This window comes from Anabrus simplex, chromosome 1, assembly GCF_040414725.1.
Source record: "Anabrus simplex isolate iqAnaSimp1 chromosome 1, ASM4041472v1, whole genome shotgun sequence".
NCBI lineage: Eukaryota > Metazoa > Arthropoda > Insecta > Orthoptera > Tettigoniidae > Anabrus > Anabrus simplex.
Genome location: NC_090265.1, coordinates 1,081,370,329 through 1,081,395,942, shown reverse-complemented (window position 1 = coordinate 1,081,395,942; position 25,614 = coordinate 1,081,370,329). Strand labels below are relative to the sequence as shown.

The window sequence follows — 25,614 nt, the reverse complement described above, 5'->3', positions numbered from 1 at the left end:
GCCCGAGCACGCACTGCCCTTCACATTGAAATCGCCATGTTTAAATTGTCGAAACCATGTCTCACATGTTCTAATCGATGAAGCATGTTCACCATGTTTTTCTACCAGTAAACGATGACTTTCCACAGACTTTTTCTTTTATTTATTATTTATTTAGCGTATGATGAATACAATATTATTTACAATATATACAACTACCATCTCAAGCTCGTAACTAAAGTTCCATGTCAAAATTTAATAGCCAGAGAAGAGCTTCGTTTGAGACACAGTTTAAGTCCTCAATAGAGCCTCTGTAACTACGCAAAGGACACTCAAATGCAAGGTGTTCCACTGTCTGTTCCCCTTGTCCGCAGTCACATTGCGGTGATGTCTTCCATCCCCATTTGAAGAGAGTGGCTCCACATCTACCTTGGCCGGTCCTAATTCGATTTAGCATCCTCCACTGCCGTCTGGGAAGAGAAAAACCATCTGGGCACTTGCATGGGTTCTCAATGATGTGGTGATGTGGTAATGCGGATTGCTGTTGCCATTGTTCTTTCCAGGCGTCCGATACATTGAAGGAGGTGTCCTGTAAATTCATTGCAGTACGCCAAGAAGGGTGTCTGGATTTCAGTCGTTTAGCTGATTAAATAAGAAAAGCGATGTGTGCCGCAAATGTTCTTTTTCAGGCACAAACGTCGACATGGTCACTGAATGATACAACACAGACGCTAGTGTTTGGCTGACTCAACTTGTGTGTGTTGGTAAGTTAATGTCAGACGAACAAACTGAGTGTGTCAAATTCATACGCTGTGTACTGTTCGCTGGCGCCATCTCTTAGTGAAACCGGAAAAGACTTATGCATACACCTGGTACTTTCCAAAGTACAATTTCAATAAAAAACTCAATAGAATTCTGCGACATTACCAAAAACATTAAACTTAAGCCTTCCTTTACTTTAAATTTGGCCGGGCTGAGTGGCTCAGACGGTTAAGGCGCTGGCCTTCTAACCCCAACTTGGCAGGTTCGATCCTGGCTCAGTCCGGTGGTATTTGAAGGTGCTCAAATATGACAGCCTCGTGTCGGTAGATTTACTGGCACGTAAAAGAACTCCTGCGGGACTAAATTCCGGCACCTCGGCGTCTCCGAAGACCGTAAAAGTAGTTAGTGGGACGTAAAGCAAATAACATTATTTATTATTATTATTACTTTAAATTTGTTAGATGTCACCAACATGTATTATAATATTCCTGTTAGAGAAACGCTCATTTTAATCAAGAACATCTTAATGAAGAATAACAAATTAAGCATACAGGAAATAGAATTCATGTCCCTTCTGGACTTTTTTTTCTTACTAAAAACTACTTCTCATTTAACAACACAAAGGACTCCCAGTTGGAGGATGGTTGCCTAGTTGTACTTCCTCTTAAAACCACAATTACCCGGGCTGAGTGGCTCAGACGGTTAAGGCGCTGGCCTTCTAACCCCAACTTGGCAGGTTCGATCCTGGCTCAGTCCGGTGGTATTTGAAGGTGCTCAAATACGACAGCCCCGTGTCGGTAGATTTACTGGCACGTAAAAGAACTCCTGTGGGACTAAATTCCGGCACCTCGGCGTCTCCGAAGACCTTAAAAAGTAGTTAGTGGACGTAAAACAAATAACATTAATTATTATTAAAACCACAATTGGAGCTCCAGCTTCTGGCATTCATGCTGAAATTTATATGGAGCATTTAGAAAAACACTAAACACAAAATACTAAATAATGCTAAAGGAATTGCGCTCTGGCTGAGATACATATATGGCATTTTTGTAATAATAGACGACCAATTTAACAATAGCACGGTACTGGTTTGGTAAAAAAATGAATAATTTAGACCTATACATTAAATTTACACTGGAGACTGAAAATAACAGGAAACTCTTTTTATTTATTTTTTAAGTTTTAACAGTAGAAAGGAAAAAATCTCTCTTATATAATATTTAGAAAGCCAACCCAAACCTTAAATACAATAGAGAAAGATTTGCACCATCTTGAAGTGCACAAAAAACAAAAAAAAAAATTAGCATGCTCAACAGATCCTACAATATTCCTTCATTAAAAAGAGATTTGCAAAATTAATGTCGTATATAAAATAGCAATCAGTAGTGGATAAAAGAACTACCATGACAAACTATCAAACAAAATCAAAAGCAAACCACTAATACAACTCATAACAGAACAGAGTAATAAGAAGAACTTTGCTGCTTTTACCTACAATAACAGCAACATCTACCAAATTACCGATATATTCAAGAGGCTTAATTTTGATATAGCTTTCCGTACTAACAACACTAACAAAAAAAATTACTTCATAACCACCACAGCCTAACAAAAGGTAACAGATACCTAAATTCCAGAATATACAGGCTAAAATGCCAGATTGCAAAACTTCTAATATTGGACAAACAGGGAGAAACTTTTCAATACCATATCAAAGCAGACACAAAATAGATACTCGGCCATGAGTTAACACACGACAGACTTAAATCATAAATTTACCACAATAGAGAAAGATTTAAGAAACCTACACACATTAAATAAAGATTAACTAATGAATATCCTCAAACTCACTTATATTGAAATGGATCAAAAACAGAACACTAACTTCAACACTAATGAGATTACTGAAAACATCAACTTACTCCTAGAAGAGATTTCCAATTTAGATTCACAAAGAAAAGTTACCAAAAAGAAACCAAAAAAATATCAGAGCTCTCTACCCTCCACTAGTTCTGTTCACCTCAGCACTACCCCTGCTTTCCCCTCAGTTTCCCCTTTTGTCCCTCTCTTTGATCAGCTGCTCAACACATACTCAGCCAATAAACAGCCCACGCAAAGCAAGCCCAATGGAACCAGTGGGGAGGTGAGCAATTACACATCTTTTTCACCATTTCCAACACTACAACCATAAACTAATTTTGTGTCAGTGTCTAGTGACATCAGAAATCTGTGATGTCGACAATGTGGTTGCGGATCATGCTGTCGCTACTGTCCAAGATGAAGGCAGTGATGAGGAAATTGAATCTGTGGATGAAAATGTCCCCGCATGAAATGAAGCTCTTGGAGCAATCGATCTGCTCTGAAATTACATGATCAGTTATTCCTAGCGAAGTATCAATTGATATGAACAGCTACTTAAACAGCATAGAAATTGGACTTAAACAGCATAGGAATTGGGATCATTCACAGCAGTAGTACACACACTTGACAAGGATCAATCAAAGACTTTTTTAATAGGAAGCGAGATAAAATTTTCATTTTGTGTCAGAACTACAGTAATGAACAATAATGTGTTGTGATCTAATAATACTTTGGTGGTGATGATGATGATGATGATAATACAGTAATAATAAAATACATTACTGAAATATTGTTTCCCAATAATTGTTTTCCCACATCAAAACTCATTTCCCATCTATAGTGTTGTCCTGCTTATTACACATTTGAACCACAGTCCCTTGAAGATCATGATAATGGGGTTTTACTGTGTATATATATCCCTGTTCACTTCTAACATCCTTTCTGTAATCATCAGTAGGCATCCAATTGCATCTCTGGTTCATCTTCCCTTTCTAAAACCAAACTGATCATCTCCCATGTTCTCTTTTTTCCTTTCTGTTCTTCTCAGCACTATTCTAGGCACTGCATTAGTAACATGACATATAACACTAACTGTTCTATAATCTTAACATTCTTTAGCATTACATTTCTTTAGTAAGGGAACCATAATGGTCTTAAGATCTTTTGGCCAAATGCCTGTGTCATATATTTTGTTCACTAGATTGGTCAGTGTAAATATTCCTCCATTCCCTAAGGCCTTCAATGCTTCAGATTGTATATGGTCATAGTCCATTGCTTTTCTTTCTTTTAGGTCCTTGATTGCCTTCTCCACTTCCCATTTTTCTATCCTCGGTTTTACGAACTCTGTCACAGTCCTGTTCTTTCTCAAACATCATTGTTCCAGGGTCAGCTTGATAATCATCATCATCATCATCATCATTGTACAGTTCCAGTTTCCTGGGTACTGTTAATGACCCTCTTCCACTTCTTCCTGTCCATATACAACTTGTCATGGAGAACATCATCATCCACTGTCCATCCTCTAATAACTAGATCAGTCTTGATCATATCCATCTATCGAGTTTTAGATCTTCCTGCAGGTCTTTTCCCCTCCAGCTGTGTTCCCAAATTTATTCTGGCTGTTCTTGTAGGCTCCATCCTCATCACATGCCTGTACCACTATAGTTTGCATGTGCCGATTCGGTCTAATAGGGTTGTCCTTATTCTGGCTTCTTTCCTCACCTCCTCATTTCTTAACTTGTCCATCTTGGTCTTCTGGATGGAGGATCTAAGAAATTTCGTCTCTGATGCTTGCACACTTGATAAATCTCTTTTTGTGAGGGTACATGCTTCAATACATAGGTCAGTATTGGTATGAAATAGCTGTTAAACATCATCAGTTTGGCTGGTTTTGGAATTGTGTCATCCCATAAAAGTGTTCTTACTTGTTGGTAGAATTCTGATCCCTTTTGCACCCTGTTTGTTATTTCCTTTCTGACCAAATTATCACTGGAGATTACACTTCCAATGTAAGGAAAACTATCCACCCACTCCAGCTGGTGGCCTCCTAGTTTTACACTTGCTGGATGCCCTTCTCTGTTGACTGCCAACACCACTGTCGTGGTCTCACTGATGTTGAGGTTATATTCCTTGAACTGGGATTTCCATATGTTGAGTCTGGTCTGTACTTCCTCTTCTGTTTCACCCCAAATCATATCATCAGCAAAGGCCACTGCATTCAGTTCACCTAACTTTTCCTTGACTTTCTTCATTATATTGTCCATAACAATGATGAACAGTAGTGGGGACAGTGCACTTCCATGCTGAACTCCGCTCTTGGTCTCAAACCGTAATGATCGACCTTCCCCAATTTGTATACAGCTAGTACAGTCTTTGTACAACATCTGAATTTTCCTTACCACTCCTTCAGGCACATTTCTTTTCCTCAGGCACTCCCTGATCTTATCTCTTATAGCACTCATAGGCCTTTTATATATCCAGGAATACAATGACCAGGTTCTTGCCTTTCTCCCAATACTTTTCCATCAGCTTGATAATCATATCCAGTAAAAAAAATTCCTATCTACACCTCCTTCATTTCTTCCAAAAATGTCATGTTTCCTTTTTTTTTCTTTCATTATTCCTTGCTTGCTTACCTTTCTTTGATTTCTTCTCATCAGGCCTCGTGCTGTTTGATACATCTCATCTATGTTTCCTTCCGATTTTAGTATTTCTTCACATTGGTATTTCATGAATCAAAGGTTAAAAACAGCATCAAGATGGCTAAAACATTCCCTGTGACAGATACAAATGCAGGCCACAACTTGCTTGTAGCAGATATAAAAACATGACTGAAACATGCATAGCTTGAAAAGAACTTTGAAAACTCACACCCATCACATCAAATGAAAAATAATCGCAAAACATCCATAAAATCACAAAAATGACTGTCGATTGATGTCATCTTTGACTTGTTAGAAAATTATTAGGAAATGCAAGATGCATGGTATAATGCAGCAGTATCTCCTTGCGCCATTGTTATAAAAGTTGAAGCAACCCTTTCTCCATGTATTGGTATTCATGTTATTCATTTGTATTTATTCATGAATATACCACAATAACAATTTTTTGTTGTCGTTTTTGTTTCAATTCAAAATTAAATTTAGGATGTCTTAGAAGAAATGATTGATTACACTTATTATGTGGATATTTTTCTTATCATAATTTTACATTTTTCGGATGAATTTAGAAAATATAAATATTGTTGTTGTACATGTACAGAAATGATTTGGAATAGTCCTAAAAAGCCTGGGATTTTTGAACTGAGGGGTCAAGAACGAGCTGGGTCTCAGTGTGTGTGGTACTCAAAGTGGACTTTCAGATTATTAAGTTGTATTGAGTTCGTATAGTACATACTAAAGAGATAAGTACAGACCAAAAATGGCTAACTGAACACTGGTGGGGAACCAAATCCACAGCCTTCAGATTTTGCTTCTGATGCTCTCCTGATTGAACTATCATCAAAAGGAACATTACAAAAATAAAGGATTCTTGGTGGATGTGGTATGGAAAATATTGGATGTAGTAGTTATACAAAGGGAAGATAGAAAGTTGTGTAAAATAATGGTTCACACAGTAAACGCTTTTCAACATTTATAACAAGTTAAAAAGAGTTAACGGTGTTCAGGTCAGCATATTTGCTGATGTCGTTATCTGGACATCAGCCAGTAACAAAAGCAACAAACAGAAAGAAACCATGAATGCAACCTTGGAGGAACTTACCTCGTGGATGACTGAGAACAATGTGATTGTCAGCAAGACAAAAACTGTACATCAATTCTTTACTGAATTCAAACTCAAACTGGATGACTACCATCTAGAAAAGAGCTTCAGCACTAAATATCTAGGTGTGACATTTGACAACAAATTAAATTGGAAAAACGAATTAAGGGAAACATCTAAAAAAGCGAATAAATGGTTTAACCTGATGAAGAGACTAGCAGGCACTAAATGGGGATGTACACAAGGCACACTCAACATTACCTATAACACACATGTGAAACCTATAATTAAATATGGAAGTGAGGTAATAGTCGCAGGAAATAAAACATCTCTAGAACAACTGGAAAGAATACAATACGATCAAATGCCTTAAGATTAATATCAGGAGCAGTTACAACACCACCAATCACAACACTACTGACATATACAAATACCCACCAGTACAAAGAGAAATATAAAAACAAGCTGCAATAAACTTAGTTAAAATGGAAGTATTACAAAAAGAGACATTGAATGACTAAAATCCGAAGAAACACTATAACCGCTTGTAGAAATATTTTAAAAGCAGTAAGTACACCATCCAAAATTGAAACCACCCCTGAACCAATAAGCCCATTGGACTACACCTCAATACAAATCAACCTATCTCTCCCAGATAATCTCAAAAAAGGAGATGGTATCCGAGTAATGCTGAAAAGTTCAGCACTTAGTATGCTAAATGGAAAATATCCTGAAGATCAGTGGTTAAGTCTTCACAGACGGCTCACAAATAGATGACAGAAGAGCAGGTGCTAAAGTTTTCTGCCAATTATTCTCACAATATGCTCTAGTAGGCAGATATCATAACTTCGATGGAGAAATAGAAGCCATCTATCTTGCCCTTCAAAATCTAATTTATAGAGTAAATTCATGTGAAACAGCAGTCCTACTCACAGATTCACTAGCTGCCATACAAGCAACAACCTCAAATACCAAACCCCATTCATCAAGAATTCATGACATTAAACATCTACTAACAAAATTAAAAACTTTGAAGAGAAACATCACTTTACAGTGGATCCCTGCACATGTAGGAGTAGAAGGCAACAAGCTGGCAGATAAACTAGTGAAACTATTACCTACATGAGAACCAAACCTCTGGCAACTAACTCAATCAAGATGATCACTAATAAAAACCTTGAATGTAAGAAAGAAACTACCCAACTTACTACAATGAAGAAATGAAAAGAAAAGAAAAGGCCTATGGGATAAAAATAAAAGCGTGCTGAGGAAAGAAGCAGTGGCAATCTTCAGATTGGAAATGGGACATGACTACTTAGCTGCACATCTAGCTAGAATCAAAATATACCCCACGGAAATGTGTACCATCTGCAAAATTACTGCATCAGTGATGGACTCAAAACACCTACTTCAGTGCACAGGACTCTACCCAATCCAACAAAATCAAGGAAATTTACCAGCTCTATACTGGACAGCCAGAAATAAGATGAAACAGGACTCTGTTCTGTAATACATCTGCACTTTATTAATGTTTTTGTAAATCACTCTTGTGTAGAAGGCCTTCGATTGTGTTTTGTGGCCGAAGTTGTGGTGTGTTCTAGAGGAAATGGGAATTCCATCTCATCTCATTTCACTTATAAAAGGCTTATACGATAACAACTTGGCCAGAGTCAAAGTTGATGGTGATCTGTTATCAAGTTTCAAAGTCTCCAAAGGTGTGAGACAAGGGTGCATTTTATCACCTCAGTTGTTTAACATCTATGGTGAATATATCATGAGGCATGCCCTCGACAGTTGGGAAGGAGGATTTTCGATTGGTGGGAAGAGAATTAATAACCTCCGTTTTGCAGACTACACCACACTTGTAGCCAGCAGTGTACAGGAGCTTGTCGAGATAATGGATTGTGTACAACAGGAAAGTCACAAACTTGGCATGGAAATTAATTGGAACAAGACAAAACTAATGATTGTCAACAAAGTTGCAGAGATTCAACTGCCACAGCACCTTAACAATCTCCAAAGAGTCTGTCAGTTTCCTTATCTTGGTTCAATAATCGAGGATAAAAGTAGCTGCGAAAAAGAAATCAAACATCACATCATTCTAGGACGTACAGCTATGGCAAAATTAAAGATGATCTGGCAAGATAGAGCAATATCTATGAATACGAAGAAAAGATTAGTCCATTCGCTACCGGGCGAGTTGGCCGTGCGCGTAGAGGCGCGTGGGTGTGAGCTTGCATTCGGGAGATAGTAGGTTCGAATCCCACTATCGGCAGCCCTGAAAATGGTTTTCTGTGGTTTCCCATTTTCACACCAGGCTGTACCTTAATTAAGGCCACGGCTGCTTCCTTCCAACTCCTAGGCCTTTCCTATCCCATTGTCGCCATAAGACCTATCTGTGTCGGTGCGACGTAAAGCCTCTAGCAAAAAAAAAAAGTCCATTCACTTGTGTTCTCGATCTTCCTGTATGGATACGAAACTTGGACCATAAAAGCTAAAGACAGGAACCGAATCAACACCTTTGAAATGTGGTGTTGGAGAAGGATGTTGTGAATACCGTGGACAGCCAGGCGAACAAATGATTCTGTCATCCGGGAAATTGGAATACAAGAAAGTTTATGCCACGTTGTGTACCAGAGAATCCTGCAATTCTTTGGTCACATTATGAGAAGAGAGGATGACAACCTGAAACAATTAATTGTCCAGGGAAAAGTTTCTGGCACAAGGACACGAGGACGGGTCACAAAAAGATGGGTTGATCAAGTAAGAGAGATCATGGACATACCATGGAGAGTTACTGTCTGTAAAACGCAAGTACGTACAGAATGGTAACAGCTTATAAAGGAAACAACAAAGTCCTTGGGTCACAATACTCGGTCATGAGTGGAACGACTGGAGAGAGTTGTGTAGAATTATCAGTTTTGTATTGGATTTACTTCCCAGTAAAGCATAGGTTATTACAACAACATTAAGGGGTGCAGAAAAAGAAAGGGAAATAATAGAAAAGTAGGTTGTATGTTCAATACTCACTCAAAATATGTTAGAATAATTGTTTTGTTTTGTTATTTTTGTTGTTGTTGTTGTTGTTGTTGTTGTTGTTGTTGTTGTTGTTGTTGTTGTTGTTGTTGTTGTTGTTGTTGTTGTTGTTGTTGTTGTTGTTGTTGTTGTTGTTGTTGTTGTTGTTGTTGTTGTTGTTGTTGTTGTTGTTGTTGTTGTTGTTGTTGTTGTTGTTGTTGTTGTTGTTGTTGTTGTTGTTGTTGTTGTTGTTGTTGTTGTTGTTGTTGTTGTTGTTGTTGTTGTTGTTGTTGTTTGTATTTAAAATTAAATTCAGGATGCCTTAGAAGAAATGATTGATCACACTTGTGTGGATATTTTTATTATAATTTTACATTTTTCACATGAATGCTGTTTTCTTGTGTAATTATTTTGCATAAAGCTAGATATTAACTAACAGGTATAATCTAGAATGTTTGGGCTCATATTTTGTAGACCTTACTGAAAGGCAGTGCAGAATGGCAAAAGAGGCGGGCGTTTTTATCCAGACAGCAGACATTTATCGACAAGCTGATGAAGTTGGTGAAGACTGTGGCTAGAGAAAGTGGCAACAGGAAGAAAAAGGTCAGTCTTTTTTATAGTCATCATTCCTGGTAGATTCCTTATTACTCTGCCTCTTACTAAATGTTGCTGTCCCTCATTACAGACTGATCGACTTCAGGCATTGCTGGCCGACCCTGAAGCATTTAAAATTAACTTTGCTAGTTTTGAACCTCTACCATTTCCTTTGGACCCAGATGTTCAGATAAAGGGAATAGTTCCTGAGAAGTGAGTACTGGAATTTTGTTCTTAATATTCACATTCACAAGTGAAACTGTAGTCTGATATTCATAAATAAGGACATGATATGGCATGAATAGACACAGCCGAGTTGTATTGCCAAATTGAATCAACTGATTTGAGAGCTATTGTTTCCATACACTGCTCCACAGTGTGAACATATCTTAATAAGCATGTTGTACATTTATTGATATAGACATCACTCTTAATTCACATACAATAATACAAAATCATAAGTATTCAAAGGAAACAAACAAGTGTGTAACAGTCATATGTAGAGAGATTGGAACGTAAGGAACACATGATAGGACTAATAATGGCAGGTAAGTGTGGGAAGAGGGAGTAACGAAAAGACGAAACAAGGAAAAAGCTCCACATCTTTATACATTGTTTTCTTCAAATAGACAGACTCTCTCCTCATCAACCCAAGTTCTACAACCATCTCTTCTTAGTCCCTGATACGTTCATTTCTGCTTCCCAGGTTCATTAGGAGGGCAGACTTCAACACTCATTGTGGAGGCACGAGGCTGAGTGACTCAGGCAGTTGAGGTGCTGGCCTTCTGACCCCAACTTAGCAGGTTCGATCCTGGCTCAGTCTGGTGGTATTTGAAGGTACTGAGATATGTCATCCTCATGTTTGTAGATTTCCTGGCATGCAAAAGAACTCCTGCGGGACTAAATTCCGGCACCTTGGAATCTAAACTGTACAAGTACTTAGTAGATCATAAAAACCAATAACATTATCTTTGTGGAGGCCATCTCGACATATCTTCAGTCTTGATGGGAGATGTAGTAAGATGATGATGGTGGATAATACAGGAAACAACTTGTTGGGGATGAGGAGAGGTGAATGTTGAATACCTGGGTCTGATGTGGTGAGGGCCTGTCTATTTGAAGACAGCGGCATGAAGATGTGGAAATTGTCCTTGTCCTTTTGTGTTTTCAAAATGTTTGTCGTTGCCTCCTCTTTCTATTGCTCAGTCTTCCCACACTGTCTTGTCATTATGTTCATCCTATCATTTGTTCCTTTTCATGTTCCTATCTCTCTATATATGACTTAATACTCTAGCCATAATGAGACATCTTAAACGACAGGGGTCATATCGGGTAACAATTAATGGGACTAAGGTACATCGAGGATGTGTAAATGAAAATAAAAAGGAGATTTAAATTAAAACCAACTATTTATTGATCATTCATCTTGTTCCTAGCCTTATTTTGGTGATGATTATAGGGATAATCATTGTATTAATAGTCCAAGTACCGGGCGAGTTGGCCGTGCGCGTAGAGGCGCGCGGCTGTGAGCTTGCATCCGGGAGATAGTAGGTTCGAATCCCACTATCGGCAGCCCTGAAGATGGTTTTCCGTGGTTTCCCATTTTCACACCAGGCAAATGCTGGGGCTGTACCTTAATTAAGGCCACGGCCGCTTCCTTCCAACTCCTAGGCCTTTCCCATCCCATCGTCGCCATAAGACCTATCTGTGTCGGTGCGACGTAAAGCCCCTAGCAAAAAAAAAAAAAAATTAGTCCAAGTATGAAACACATAATGAATACACAAATCTGTCATGCTGTGTGTTGCCATTTGAACACTGAAATTCAAAAACATTACATCACTTTTGTCTTGCATTTGAGGTAAGTTAAAGAAATATCAGTTACCACTTTTATTCTAGTCCCAAATTCGACATTTACTCAAAGATCAAGCACCTAACCTTAAATTAAAATTGTTTAATTAATATTTAAATGAAGAAAATATTTACTTGAATGGACAAAATTCAGCAATGTGTTTGACTCACTATCCTGTTGCTCATTGTTTTATTTAAAAACACATTGTTCTTGTGAGAAAGTATTATTGATCTGCGAGCTCCCTAAATCCCTAAAAACTGAATGAAATCCTGACACTAGTACTAGATGTTAGTAGGAGATAATTCTATAACATAAAATTATATTTGCACCATAAACATATAACTTTCTAGTAAATTGTGGCAAGTTATTGCGCAGTAAATAATACGATCCCATTTATCTTTTATGAACGTATATTCAGCAATCAAGTTGGGTACAGTTTATGGAACAATGCGAAGAAATGAATCTCGACATAAAAATATGGAAACTTTAAAAACTTACTTCAGTGTGAACTATACCCTTTGGTAAAGTCGTTCGGGATTCATTCATGGAATTACTGGCAGTTAGATTGCTCTGTAGATACTTCCCACACTTCCCCTTGAGACAATCTGCAAGTTCTCGATTCTTGGTCTTGATAATTCGTGGGAGCTGGATAAAGTAACTCGAATACATGATCAAAAATTAATCCGTGAAGCTGAAGCCATGTTGCAAAGGCTGAAAATGGGGACTTGGTCTGCCACATGAAGAAGGCTTTATATGGCTTGAAACAGGCTGGTCAAGCTTGACACAGACACCTTAATTGACAGTTACGTAGTCAAAGAGCAGTACTGAAGAAGGGAGCCCCATACATACATGTGAAGGACCAAGATGAGGATCTATCATCATGATATATGTTTATCAGCCCCCTACCAGTTCATCCTGTCTGTCCACAACTACTATTCTGCATCTTGCTGCCAATTTACATTGCATTTCAAAAGATCTTTGAAATATTTTTCCCTAACCCATCACAAGGCTTATCTCCGCACTCTTTCTTTCATGATATGCTCTTGCGGTTGTATTTGGAGCCATCCTTCTCATATGACCATACTATTGTAATCTGCTAAATTCTAAGGTTTCCAACAGACTCCTGTCCAATCAAAGTTGTTGCTGGATATTCTCAATCCTTATTTTATCTTTGTCTTTTGGAGATAAGAGCAGGGGAACTTCATTTCAGTGGCCTGTAAATGTTTTGTTGTGGGTCCAGTCGCTGCTTCCAGTCGAATTAGAATTGGTACGAGATATGCTTCTTACAGTGTTATCAATAAATTAATTCATGGGTAAGTAATTTACAGCATACAGCCTTGATTTAGGCATGAGAAGCACTCTCATGTGTAGGCAGGTGAGCAAGTTGAATATCCTATCAAGTTTCCAATTGTATGATAAACCCTTGCAATTTAATACATATGTGTGGTTCGAGAACGTTTCATGCACAATTTACTATCATCACACAATACTGCGCAGCTTACTTTTTTAGCACACAGTCTTTCATAGTACACATGATGTGTAAGGGATAAAGCTCTTTATACTGAACTATTTAATAATCAAGTTATATTTCTCATTGGGGGGGTCATAACTAGCTCATTGGCTTAGCTGCTGGTTTCCCTCTGAGAAGGCTGAGATTTGAATCCTGGTTGATCCTGGGTTGAGATTTGTCTCAAATAACGTGGCTTCTGGAAGGGTGTCTGGCCTTAAACCCCAATGAAAACTAAAATTAGCCCTGGGGGGCTTCAGCGACCCCAGAAATAGCTGGAATAAGCTGAAGAGGTAGGGGTGGCGAATAATTCTCATTGTAGAGGAAGATATCAGAGCATTGTTGAGTGCTACTATTTGGAAAGTGGGAATGTTTATACATTAGCTGGAAACAATAAGAATTTCAAACCTTTCATGCAGTGCACTTGAATAAAATAAAAAATAGGTTTTATTCGTACACCACAGTTGGAGAAAGATCTCTTACGTGGAATACGTATCCTTGGCCTCCCTCCATGAGCAGCCATCATTACACAATAGATATTCACAAATAACAAAAACTGTAATATGTTGTACTTAATAACAATGAAAATGACCACTCGCAATGAAGAATAACAGAATTTTCTTTGATACTGACAGCAATTCCTTACATTATTGTACTTATTTCAACAAATAGTAATGTTGAAACTGAGGTGTCCATGTGATATCAGCAGCGTGCACTGGCAACTATTAACACCTAACAGGAACTAAGCAAGTGGTTATTTATCCACACCAGCCAAATCCAGCATGTTCTTTCATGTGAAGATCAGACTATACTTTCTTTGATACAGTAGCACGAGTTTGTTTATGGTGTAAGTTAAGACTAAAAGCTTAAGTTGAATAGTTTGATTTCAGACCATCACACACACACATGGTGACTATTGAGACTGAGAGTTTCCCTTGGGACTTTTTACGGTTTACAGACAAATGCTATAGTATAACATATTGTACCTGTTAACACCTGGGGCCCAGACTAGCATTTATCTCAGGGGTGTTCTGTTCATCTTTAAAAGTCTGAAATCAAATTATACTCTAATAAGGTGCTCAAGTTTTACTACAGGGGTGAATGGGGCATGCATATTTGAATAGTGGTAAGTGCTCATTCATTAGAGTGAGAACTCGAAGGAAAGACTCCGCATTAGGACTGGGAAGAAGACATGATTACTCACCATGGGCAGGACTAACTATCTGCAAGAATAAGATACTGAAACTGTTTCATTTTAAAATGCAGAAAGGAGCAGTTTATTTACTTAATGCAATGTCTAATGAGATGACATAAATTTCAATACAAAAAAAAGGAAAAACGACAAAGAAAACCTGAAAATAAACATAAAATCATAGTCTCCATCATACCACTCTGATGGCTGGAGCAGTAACCAGATGGGGTCGAACAGCAACCCGTATTCTGAAATAAGTAGACCTATATTGGTCGAACCATTGACCCATATCTGTGACCATTTGGGAGCCGTGGGTGCGAGCGCAAATATAACTTGAGGTCGCCTCCACATTTCCTAAATTGAGCTACCCCCAGGGCTATTTACACATGAGTTAGCCTGGAATCCTATCCAAGAAATGCTATCATTACCCAGAGGGGATTTGGCGGAAGAACCCTAGCCTAACCATCCATATGTACAACCATGCCATTATCAGCTCGTCTGAATGAGCCTTATTATTTACACTGTCAATTCCACACAGAAAAGTCTTGGAAGGTGTCTCTGAAACCTCATACAATCCTGACATATGACAATCCCAATAATTATTATTATTATTTATTGTGTCTCATACTATTTTTATCACAATTATCTCTCACTATCCTTTGATACCACCATTTTCTTGTAATTATTAATTTACAATCATTTACTAATTATTATTATTTTTATTGACCCATTTAACTCCATTTAATCTGTAATGATTAACATTCCACCATATTATCGCTCAACATACATTTAACCTCTCTGATCTCTCGGGCCGTAGCACTTTAAATAACCATAGTGCAGCCCATCCTTATTGTTCGTACTGTAATGGAGTGTAATCAATGGACACTCCATAATTTTCATCATTCGTGTACATCCCACAGGCTGTTAATTCCATATTTCCAGTCACCTGGCTGCTCATATATTCTGTTTTCTCATAGATTCCTTATTTCTCTTGTAACCTCTTTATTACTCTCGTACCTTCTTTATTTCTCTCGTCTTCGCTTCTTTATAACTCTTTGTGATGTGCAAATCGTTCTTTCCTCATATTCCATTTTCTCAGTTATCCTTCATAGAGTTCAGGACCGATTCTAATTCCTGGACGGTACCAGTATGATCTACATATTATGAAACGGCATTTTATTCAGTTGACCCTGTAACACTTGTTTCTCTGAGGTTAATCTCCATGATTGATCTTAAGGTGTGACTTTATACTCCCACAAATTTTAATAATCCTGAATGAGTGATTATTATCCCATAGTCTTAATCCACAATTTTAAAAAATTAATTTTAAATCACATTTAGAGCTCGGTTGCACTGGTGACAATGTCATGACACATTTTTGTATCGTAAATTTTAATTCACACACAATTAGGATCCCGGCTCAGAAGTTTGAGCATAGCCTTAGTGATGCCTAATCGTTCTAACATTTAATCACTTAAAATCCACTCCTCAGCAGTGTTTAAATTTAAATTTCTCATTTAAGTCCCGACAGTTGATGCTATTGACAGCCACTGGCAAAATCTCAGCATCTCAGTTATATTTATTATTAATAGAAACAACCTTCCACACGCCCAACACATATTTAAATTCACTAGCAGTTTCGTACTTCTGGGCTGAACATAACAGCATGCCTTATCTCTAACAATAAGAAAAATAAATATAACCCCGAACAAAGTGGTCATCCAAATATACAATCAGCACACAGGTGAGTCGAATCCTGATTCTTCAGGTGCGGGGACATGATACCCCCAAACACAAGAAGTAAACAAATTACAAAACACAAATTAAATTATATACAAGAACAAATGATCAATTGTTTCAACCCATTATTTACAATTTAATATGTCCTTCTGTCTTACTTACAGCTAAGTCATGGAACTGGGAAGCGGCCCATGTGCTCCAATCAAGCGACCATTATTAATAAATTTATTCCTCCTGTAGCCAGTGTACAAAATCATATTTGGAGTACTCGTTGTGGTCTTCCGCGTGCTAAACGGACGAGGGACTGAAGCCCTGATCCATCTAGATCTTTTCCTACACGTGAGGTCGCGGATGCATACTGTATAGCACATGTGGATTTGGCCCTGTTTTACGGCCGGATGCCCTTCTGACGCCAACCCTATATGGAGGGATGTAATCACTATTGCATGTTTCTGTGGTGGTTGGTAGTGCATTGTCTGAATATGAAGAGGAAAGTGTTGGGACAAACACAAACACCCAGTTCCCAAGCCTGAAGAATTAATCACATGTGATTAAAATCTCCTACCCAGCCTGTAGTGGAACCTGGGACCCTCTGAACCAAAGGCCTCAACACTGATAATTCATCCAAAGAGTCAGACTGAAAATTTACTTTATTCATAATATATTTTTTAATATCATTTCCCTTCATTTTTGTTTTTAATTTTAATTTTAAAAATATTCTAAAGATATTAGCTGTCTCCTTTTACTGTATATTGCACTTTGTGTGTAGGATTGTTTTCCTTGTACAGTACGTTGGTCAGTATATATATATATATTTAAAATACAGATTCTTACAGTAAATTTCAAAATATTGATAGTTTTTGATAGTTTTTACTTAGTATCCTACAGGGGAGCCGTGGAAAGAATGTTGTTGGTCAGGGGAGCCATGGGTTCTAAAAGGTTGAAAACCACTGGTCGAGCCAATCATGGTGCTGGTATCCATAACAGAGAGATGTATTAATCCAAGGCTCACTTTCAAAAAACACACACACACACACACTAACTTAACCAATATATAAACTTTTAAAGATATTGTGACTTTCTGATGTCTAATATCACCTATGCATCACTAGGCAATCTCGTTCCTTCCCGAACTAGGAACCAGTGATAATATACGCCAAATTATCGTGACATGGTGCAATTCACACTCCACAAAATCAAACTCTGCACTCCCAGAATGTCAGTGTCTTCGCTGGCTAGTGTCTGTTCTGCTGACCAGGTATTCCTCCACAGATATTGATCACCATCTAAATGGTATGGAAAGACTGTGATTGCTGGGACCATGACAGTCTCTCCTCCAAGGGAATGCTGGAAATGTGTCTCGGTGTTTATTCACTCTCTATGGTAATAATGCAGCCTATGCACATTGTCTATATTATTAGTGCACCTGGCATATACCAGTAAATTACACTTATTGAAATCACTCCATAGATGAAATGATACTACACTATTCGAATTGAAGTGCTCACTGTTGCTCCAAATTATATTATAACAGAGTACCCAGGCACAGCGCGAATTATAGTTCAGTGACAGGCAAGGGTTTGCCCCATGACTGAATGTTCAGAAGTGTGTCACTTGGGCCAAGTGTAAAATCGCGGTCCACGGACGGGCAAGGGTTCACCCCATGACTGACTGTTCAGAAGTGTGTGTCTTGTTGAGCGAAGAGCCATGTTTTACAGTTTTTCCACGGTACTTCTGAATTTATATGAGGTTATGTCAGAAAGAGACACGATGGTTTTCCCGTAATTTTTGACATTTGTAGACCAAGCTGGAACTTTAAACTGGCTCCACTCAACTGAATTGTTGTCTTAATCTTCATGACAGTTTGATCCAGAATCGATTGGGGATCAAAAGTTATGTTTTAATTTGGGTCCTCCTGCCTTCACGGGCTTTGTGGCTTCAGTATTGACGTTGTGTGTATCTGACCAGTCAGGACATAGGCTTGATTCTCGGAAATTGATATGTTAAATTATTAAAGTTATTGCAGCTTCTTATTGTGTTAACCTTCAAATATTCCCATGATTGTTATTCTTTAATCAGTGTAATTGATTTTATTATTATTATTATTATTATTATTATTATTATTATTATTATTATTAGTAAAGTTAGTTATGGCATGCTGCCGTAGAATCGAAGATGGCACTACTGCATCTTTCTGAGGGCACAACAGAATTTTCTGATTAGTTCACGGAGAGGACGGGTATTTGAATCTTCCCTCTTACAAGGCATAACCAACCTTGGCAATGACAAGCCCAGAGGCACAAATGACCATTCACCCTACTTCCTAGTATTTCTAATGTACATGACGAGTTGAGCAGGGAGGAAATCATTGTATCCCCTTCCATTTGGCAATTAGTGGACCGGCATCTTCCCGTGATCTCAGCTCGGCTAAGCTCCTTAATTACAAATGCTTTTAACATAAGAAATTTTCCACTACACTATTGTTGAAGCATAGACTACTTTAATCTCTATGGAGCTTGTGTATTCTTTGTGGGAAGTGAAATTGTGCCATAGCAAGCAACTTGCAGTCACAGAAATTGTATGCCAGCCTAACATTACGATATGCCTAGGATCCCTCAAATTATGACACGAAGCCTATCCTGTCCAGGTACAATATGCAAGGCCTAGTGGTACGTTACCTTTTTTTTAAAAATCATTTATTCACATAGATATCTGTACTAAATCATTCTTCCACCAACCAACAGAACATTACTTGACAACCCAACTTTTGGCACACAGCTTATTGTTGCTGTTGGAGCACTCTACTGTAAATACTGGTAACTCTTGTAATGTATGATCTCTTTTAGCCCTTAACTTACCATTGACTTCATCATACAACTAGCTGAATATGTGTAGTAATGCTTTGATGTTAAAAATTAGCCATCTTGGTTATCTTATGATGCTGATGATGATGGTGGTTGTCATCTAATGCTATTTCTTTGGAGCGTCTACCTATAGAGATATTTTGCCCTTACTTTCACCATGTGATTTGAACCTGCATGTGATTGGAATGGAGGAAGTGTAGAATGTTGAATGTGAGGAAAGGAACGTTAAGGATAAGACAAACACCCAGTCCCCAGGCCAGGGATATTAATCATTTACAATTAAAAAACCCCTGACCCAGCCGGGAATTGAACCGGGGGCCGCCGGGTGACAGGCTGATGCGTTGCCTCCCACACTGTGGGGCTGGACATCATCACAAATTAGTTTCTGCATTCATTCCACAGGTTTTCTGTAAAAATTGGAAGAAATTGGAATGCACATCTATAAAAGACAGTAATATGAAGATGCAGACTTTGTCATTGTCCTTTACTTTTTCATAGTTTTTCTGACCTCTCCTTTCAGTTGCTCCCTCTTCCTCCTCTGACCTGTCATTGTATTTATCCTTCATGTATATTCCTAATTCCCAGCTTTCTGTGTTTAATTTAGATTGTCAGGCTGACTAGCTCGGGTGGTAGAGTGCTGGCCTTCTGAGCTCAAGTTGGTGGGTTCGATCCTTGCTCAGTCTGGTGGTATATGAAGGTGCTCATATATGTCAGCCTCATGTCGGTAGATTACTGGCATGTTAAAGAACTCCTGTGGGACAAAATTCTGGTACAAAAATTGTAAAAGTATTTAATGAGAAGTACAACCAATAACATATTAAAATAGATTTGTGTACATGTTTGTTCCCTTTCACAACATAAGGAATTTCTGGGCAAGGAAAAGGAATAATAGGAAGTTATAAAGGAATTATTGTATGCATACCCATAATCCTGATTTCAATTTATACCAAAATCAAAAGTTGCTTGATAATTTTTATATATGTTATATAAATGTGAAGCCAAGCAAGAAGTATATCAGTAGGTCATGTCATGCTGTTTTCATGGCTTCATGGTGTTGGTCTGTTAGTCTACCTTGTATCACAGAAATTAAATTGACTCTTGAATTTTTTGTTTTATTGTAGAGCCACTCTGTTCAAATCAGCCCTAATGCCATCTCGTCTCACCTTCTTGACGACAAACGACACTGAGTATGTGGCCATTTTCAAACATGGTGATGACCTTAGACAAGACCAGCTCATCCTTCAGATGATCACGCTCATGGACAAACTACTGAGGAGAGAGAACCTGGACCTCAAGTTAACACCTTACAGAGTGCTTGCCACTAGCACCAGGCATGGTAAGAAACTGTGTGGAGCAGCTTAATAGCTAGAATAGGCCATTGGTTTCTCAATGGCTTTGAACATAAAATACATAGATATTTATATATACAAAATATGAATTGAAAATTAAAAGAGAAATCTTCCAACAAATGGAACTTTGTTTTTCTCACATTTCTGAAATAGTAATAAAACTCCATGGCGTCTTATCCATTTAAGTTTTTAAGTCTTTGATATTTAGTAAGTTCATTTGCAACTGAAGATTTTGCATTTGCCATTTCAAAACTGAAGAGTGGAAATGCTGAAGGATCGAAGTGCCAAAAGTGAATTTTTTCAGGAAGCAAATAAAAACTGCACATCTTTGTGAAAAGTGAATATTTATTTGTAATTAAACACAAATTAAATCTTTACGTGATTATAAACATGTTGACAAAGATATTTTTTAATTATCTTCAAAAATAAAATAGTTGTGTGGCTTTCTGAGCAGAAAGATCTAAGTACAAACAGTTTTGACACAGCTAATAGATCTAAGTGCCACAAGACAGCATTGACTTTATTGAGCTAACAGCTGTTGGAAAAAGTCCTTGTTCTTTTCATCGATGTAATCAATAATGGTGGAAATATCTTTTTGCTTGTCTGGTGCCAACAAAATTGTAGCTGGAAGTTTTTCCAATTCCACAGCTGCAATGTCTTTCTTTGCCTTGTACACGAAAATTGTCTCAGTCACACAAATCAGGAAAGGTTGTTCTGCAGGACACAATAGCAGGCTGTTATCTGCTTATTTTCAGCAGAGAAACCTGAGTGGTAACAAGTTTTTTTGTATCAATGCACTCAGAAGCCTTTTTCTCAAAGCCCCATCAGGTAATTGCCTTGTTGGCTCAGGTCAAGTTGGTGGTATTCTTGGAAGAGCTGCATTTTCATATTGAAAATCTCTCTGCAACTGTACTTACACTTGCAGAATACCTAAACACAAAACAAAATATATTCATAAACCTGCTAGAATTAATACATGAGCACTGTAAGCAAGTTATAGGCAAGGAATGTAGGCTTAATACATAGGTAGAAGTAGACCTACGTATTGCGGTAGAACAGGATACAGTTAAAACTGGTTTTCGGCAATTTTATATTACTACCTAGATAATAATGTAGGCTTATTGAGAGAAATATTGTGTATTATAAGTTTACTTCTACTGTAAAAAACAACAGAACTAACCTGTAAAGGTGCCGGTTCTTTTGCAGCAATTTCCCACCTGTTCTGCTTCTTCTCTGTGAGGTAAGACTTTCCACTTAATCTTGCTTTTTGCCGTTTTGTTCTGAATGTAAATTTCTCAACATGTCCATCACCACTAAAGGCACTGGCGTTCATACTACGTATTATCATTCTCGTCCATCATTTTCAATAAGAAGCAAAAGCTTCATTAAGCAAAACAATAGCACAAGATAAAGGTTATGGCATAGCCTTGACTACTGACTACTGCTCAGCTAGCGGCAGACGGCTGTGGCGCATAGATCCACTAGCACAACAGGCCTGTCTGAACATAGGACTAGCGCATTCTGTTAGGGACTGTAGCAACTCCAACGAACAACTGAGGCATATAAATCCCTTAGCACAGCACTGGTGCGAAGACATAGATTGGTTAGCAGTGAATAAACCCGAAAGTTAAAAAATGGCACTTAGATCCTTTAGCATTTCCACTCCTCGACTGTTAGCACACTGCTGTAGAGGTGCTTGTCATAGCCATGCCAAAATATTTGGCAAAGCACTCGTTTGATAAAGAAGACATGTCATTTGAATATGTGATGCGGTGGCATAATGAGTTTCTATTTCTTTGTGCTATAGGAATCGGGAGCATAATCTTGTGGATTGAAAATGACTGAACTTCACTTTCATCAGAGATGTCAGGTTTCGTCACTCTATCGATTGCTGCTTGGTGTCAGGTGTCACGTGAGACACCCATGACTTGTTGTCCTGTGGCAATGTGGTCAAATAATACTCCCGTGCAGCCATATTTCCGCACATGCACACTGATTACCAGCATTGCTTATTCACAATCAGACACCATTTCGAGTCATGTATGCATTATGTATACTTCGAACTGTGTTGTGGAAATGAAATCTCTGCAATAGTTGTTTGGATAACGTGGCATTTGTACCAGGAGGTTTCAAAATGAGTGTCTTTCATAAGCCAGTATTTACATTCCCACCCACCCTTCTATTGAAGTCTGTAAATTGAAGGACCAAAAGATTATAGCGGTATACTATTTGAATACCTACCGGCAAAATCGATGTAAACCACAAAATGCATATTTTTCAGGAGAGAAGAAAAACAAATAAACAAGTGAATTGTTTGTGAATGCTTAAATGAGTTCACTAGTTATTAATGCATAGTAATTTTGACAATGTGAGACTTTAAAATCAAGATATGAGAGATGATCGTTGGACATCCGTACAAAAAGGTTGTAACTGTAACGGAAGTAGCACATTTTTGCAGGTTACAACGTTTATACTATTGAAAATATTTATAGCTTTTAATATTATTTATTGTTTTTATTCTGTATAAAAATAATGAAACATAAACCACGCTTCTAATTTGCAGTACCCATTGTTAGAGCTTCCCATTCTTTAACAGAATTCACTGAACACCAGCAATATTGTTGCAAGAATGTTTTGCAATGATGAATAAACATTCCATTGTCACTTCACTTTGTCTTTAGGTTCTCATAAAAAACCCAATATTTTTCACGAATGTTTCGACACATGTCTAGCAGATTAGCTTTCTTTTCCGCAGATACAGGTAATGCCTGTTTAATGAATACAATGAGCAGTCTGTAAAGAGAGCAAGACATATTTATATGCATATACAGAATATATATAACATTATATACGTATATAATACAGTCGAGAATAAAAACTCTGATTACGCATTAAAATATAAGACATATGAATCTCCCATTAAACACGTTGACTTTCTTATGTTGGCCTGCAACATATTTGCACCCACCTGTTCAGCAAGGATTTTCCCAGGCACTGCTTTGTTATTGTGGGCCAGATGTGGATGCCCCGACTTCTGCTTATATTTCTTTTCATTCCTCTTCCATTTACTATATTTAACTTTGTGTTTTCATCCCCTATTTATATCGTTGCACACACTCTGACTTAGCGACACACAACTTTCCTCCTCCATTGATACGTTTCTGCACCCGCGTCAAAATTTAAACAAAAGAAAAGTGCGCTTAACGTACATGTTTGCCAACATAACTTCCTACATGCCTCACTCTGACCGCATACATCGTTTATGCACGGAAACCCAGCATTCTAAAAATGTGAGGGTAACATCATTTTTGCTGGCAGGTATTCATTTGTAGAACACAAAAGCTGCTAGACCAAGGTATAACTTTAGTCTTCAAAATGCCGGGCTGAGTGCTCAGACGGTTGAGGCGCTGGCCTTCTCACTCCAACTTGGCAGGTTTGATCCTGGCACAGTCCAGTAGTATTTGAAGGTGCTCATATATGTCAGCCTCATGTCGGTAGATTTATTGGCACGTAAAAGAACTCCTGCAGGACAAAATTTCGGCACCTCAGCGTCTCCAAAAACCATAAAGTAAATATTATTATTAGTCTTCAAAGTATTATCAGAGTGGATTACTCATTGCTATGGTCATTTCCGAATTTCAAGTGACAATTAGTGGAAACTGTGACCCTATAAAAGATATTGTCTATAGGATTGGTTTACGATAGAGGAAAGTGACTCAAGTGACTGCTGAAAAATGCTATGCAGAATGTGTAGGGAAAGAAAGGCTAGATTCAGAAACCAAATCTGTTGCAATCACTACTTCTGCTAAGCATCAATAAAATGGAAAGTATGCAGATAGTGGCATAAAATATGAACATATTGAATGTGAGGAAGATGCAGAAAGTGATTGTGATAATGACTACAGTGAATCATTGGTTCCAGTTTGAACAAAACTTCAGACACTATTTATGTGGTAATTACATGGGAGAATGCAAGTTCTGGATCTTAATTTGTTACACATATGTACTTAGGAAATATACTTGTAGTTACTAGCAGACTCACATGATGGATTAATGTAGGTAATCGCATATTTTCTCCACTTATTTTCAAAAATTTCATAGAAGGTCATTTCAGAGAGGAAGAAAATCAGTATGTATTGGCTGAGTGCCTCAGACAGTTGAGTGCTGGCCTCCTGAGCCCAAGTTTGAGAGTTTGATCCTGTCTCAGTCTGGTGGTATTCGAAGGTGTTCAAATATGTCAGCCCCATGTTAATAGATTTACTGGCACATAAAAGAACTCTGCAGGACAAAATTGCAACACCACAGAGTCCCCAAAGCTGTAAAAGTTGTTAGTGGGAAATATTATGTTTGATGGTCTTCTGAAATGTCTAAGGCACTGCTAACACCAGTTCTCTTGAAATTTCCTTCTGTGGTTAAAGCTTGCGCTAGGAGAATTCATGTATACAAAAAATCAACTGATGGCTTTTTTAATATTTCTGCCAGACGTTAGATTACAAGGTACAGGAGCCAAAGTACAGGAGATTGTTATTGAGTAACTTGTTTGTAGATACATTCAATGAGGCCAGTCTACCAGGAATTGCAGTAAGATGTTTTGTTCTTGCAACTTTCATTTAACTGATTTGACCACAAAAATGATCCAGATCCACCATGGCTTTCTTTGTTGTAAGGCCCCAGATCAGACTTGGCACTACAAAAAACAGACCTTCATTAAATCAGCTTTCATCCATGGATGAGAGTTCCTTATAAGTGTTCTCATTCTTCCATGGGCACATTTATTAGTTTACCTGCTATTCTGCTTTTTACTTTATTTGATTAATCTTTTATGTTTTAAAATGCACTTATTGTACAAACCTGATTGTTTTCCAAATTTGAACATTTTTCAAGAAAATAATAAACATAAAACACCACCTTTTGAATTTTAAATCAACAAATCTTTCAAAAAATAAACACACTTTCTAACACCTCTACTTATACAGTAGTTATTGCAGCATACAATATTTTCTTTTGGCCAGTAACATATTAATTTTCATTCGGTACCAGATTATCTTCCCGTTGTGTGCACATCTATTTTTACCTTGGAAACAACAGCTTTAAACATTTTAAAATATATTTTTTTGATATTGCTAGTAGTTTAACATTTC

The 25,614-nt window shown here is 37.8% G+C and overlaps 1 protein-coding gene across 3 annotated transcripts in view; it reads left to right on the top strand.

The window, feature by feature from the left end:
• Positions 1 to 25,614, top strand: part of Pi3K59F (phosphatidylinositol 3-kinase 59F) — a 184,771-nt gene that overhangs the window by 118,671 nt on the left and 40,486 nt on the right. For all 3 annotated transcript variants that reach the window (XM_067137214.2, XM_067137213.2, XM_067137212.2), the window contains 3 exons: positions 9,853 to 9,981; positions 10,064 to 10,185; positions 20,246 to 20,460. In XM_067137214.2, the coding sequence (XP_066993315.2) occupies positions 9,853 to 9,981; positions 10,064 to 10,185; positions 20,246 to 20,460 (466 nt within the window). The remainder of the gene's footprint in view (positions 1 to 9,852; positions 9,982 to 10,063; positions 10,186 to 20,245; positions 20,461 to 25,614) is intronic.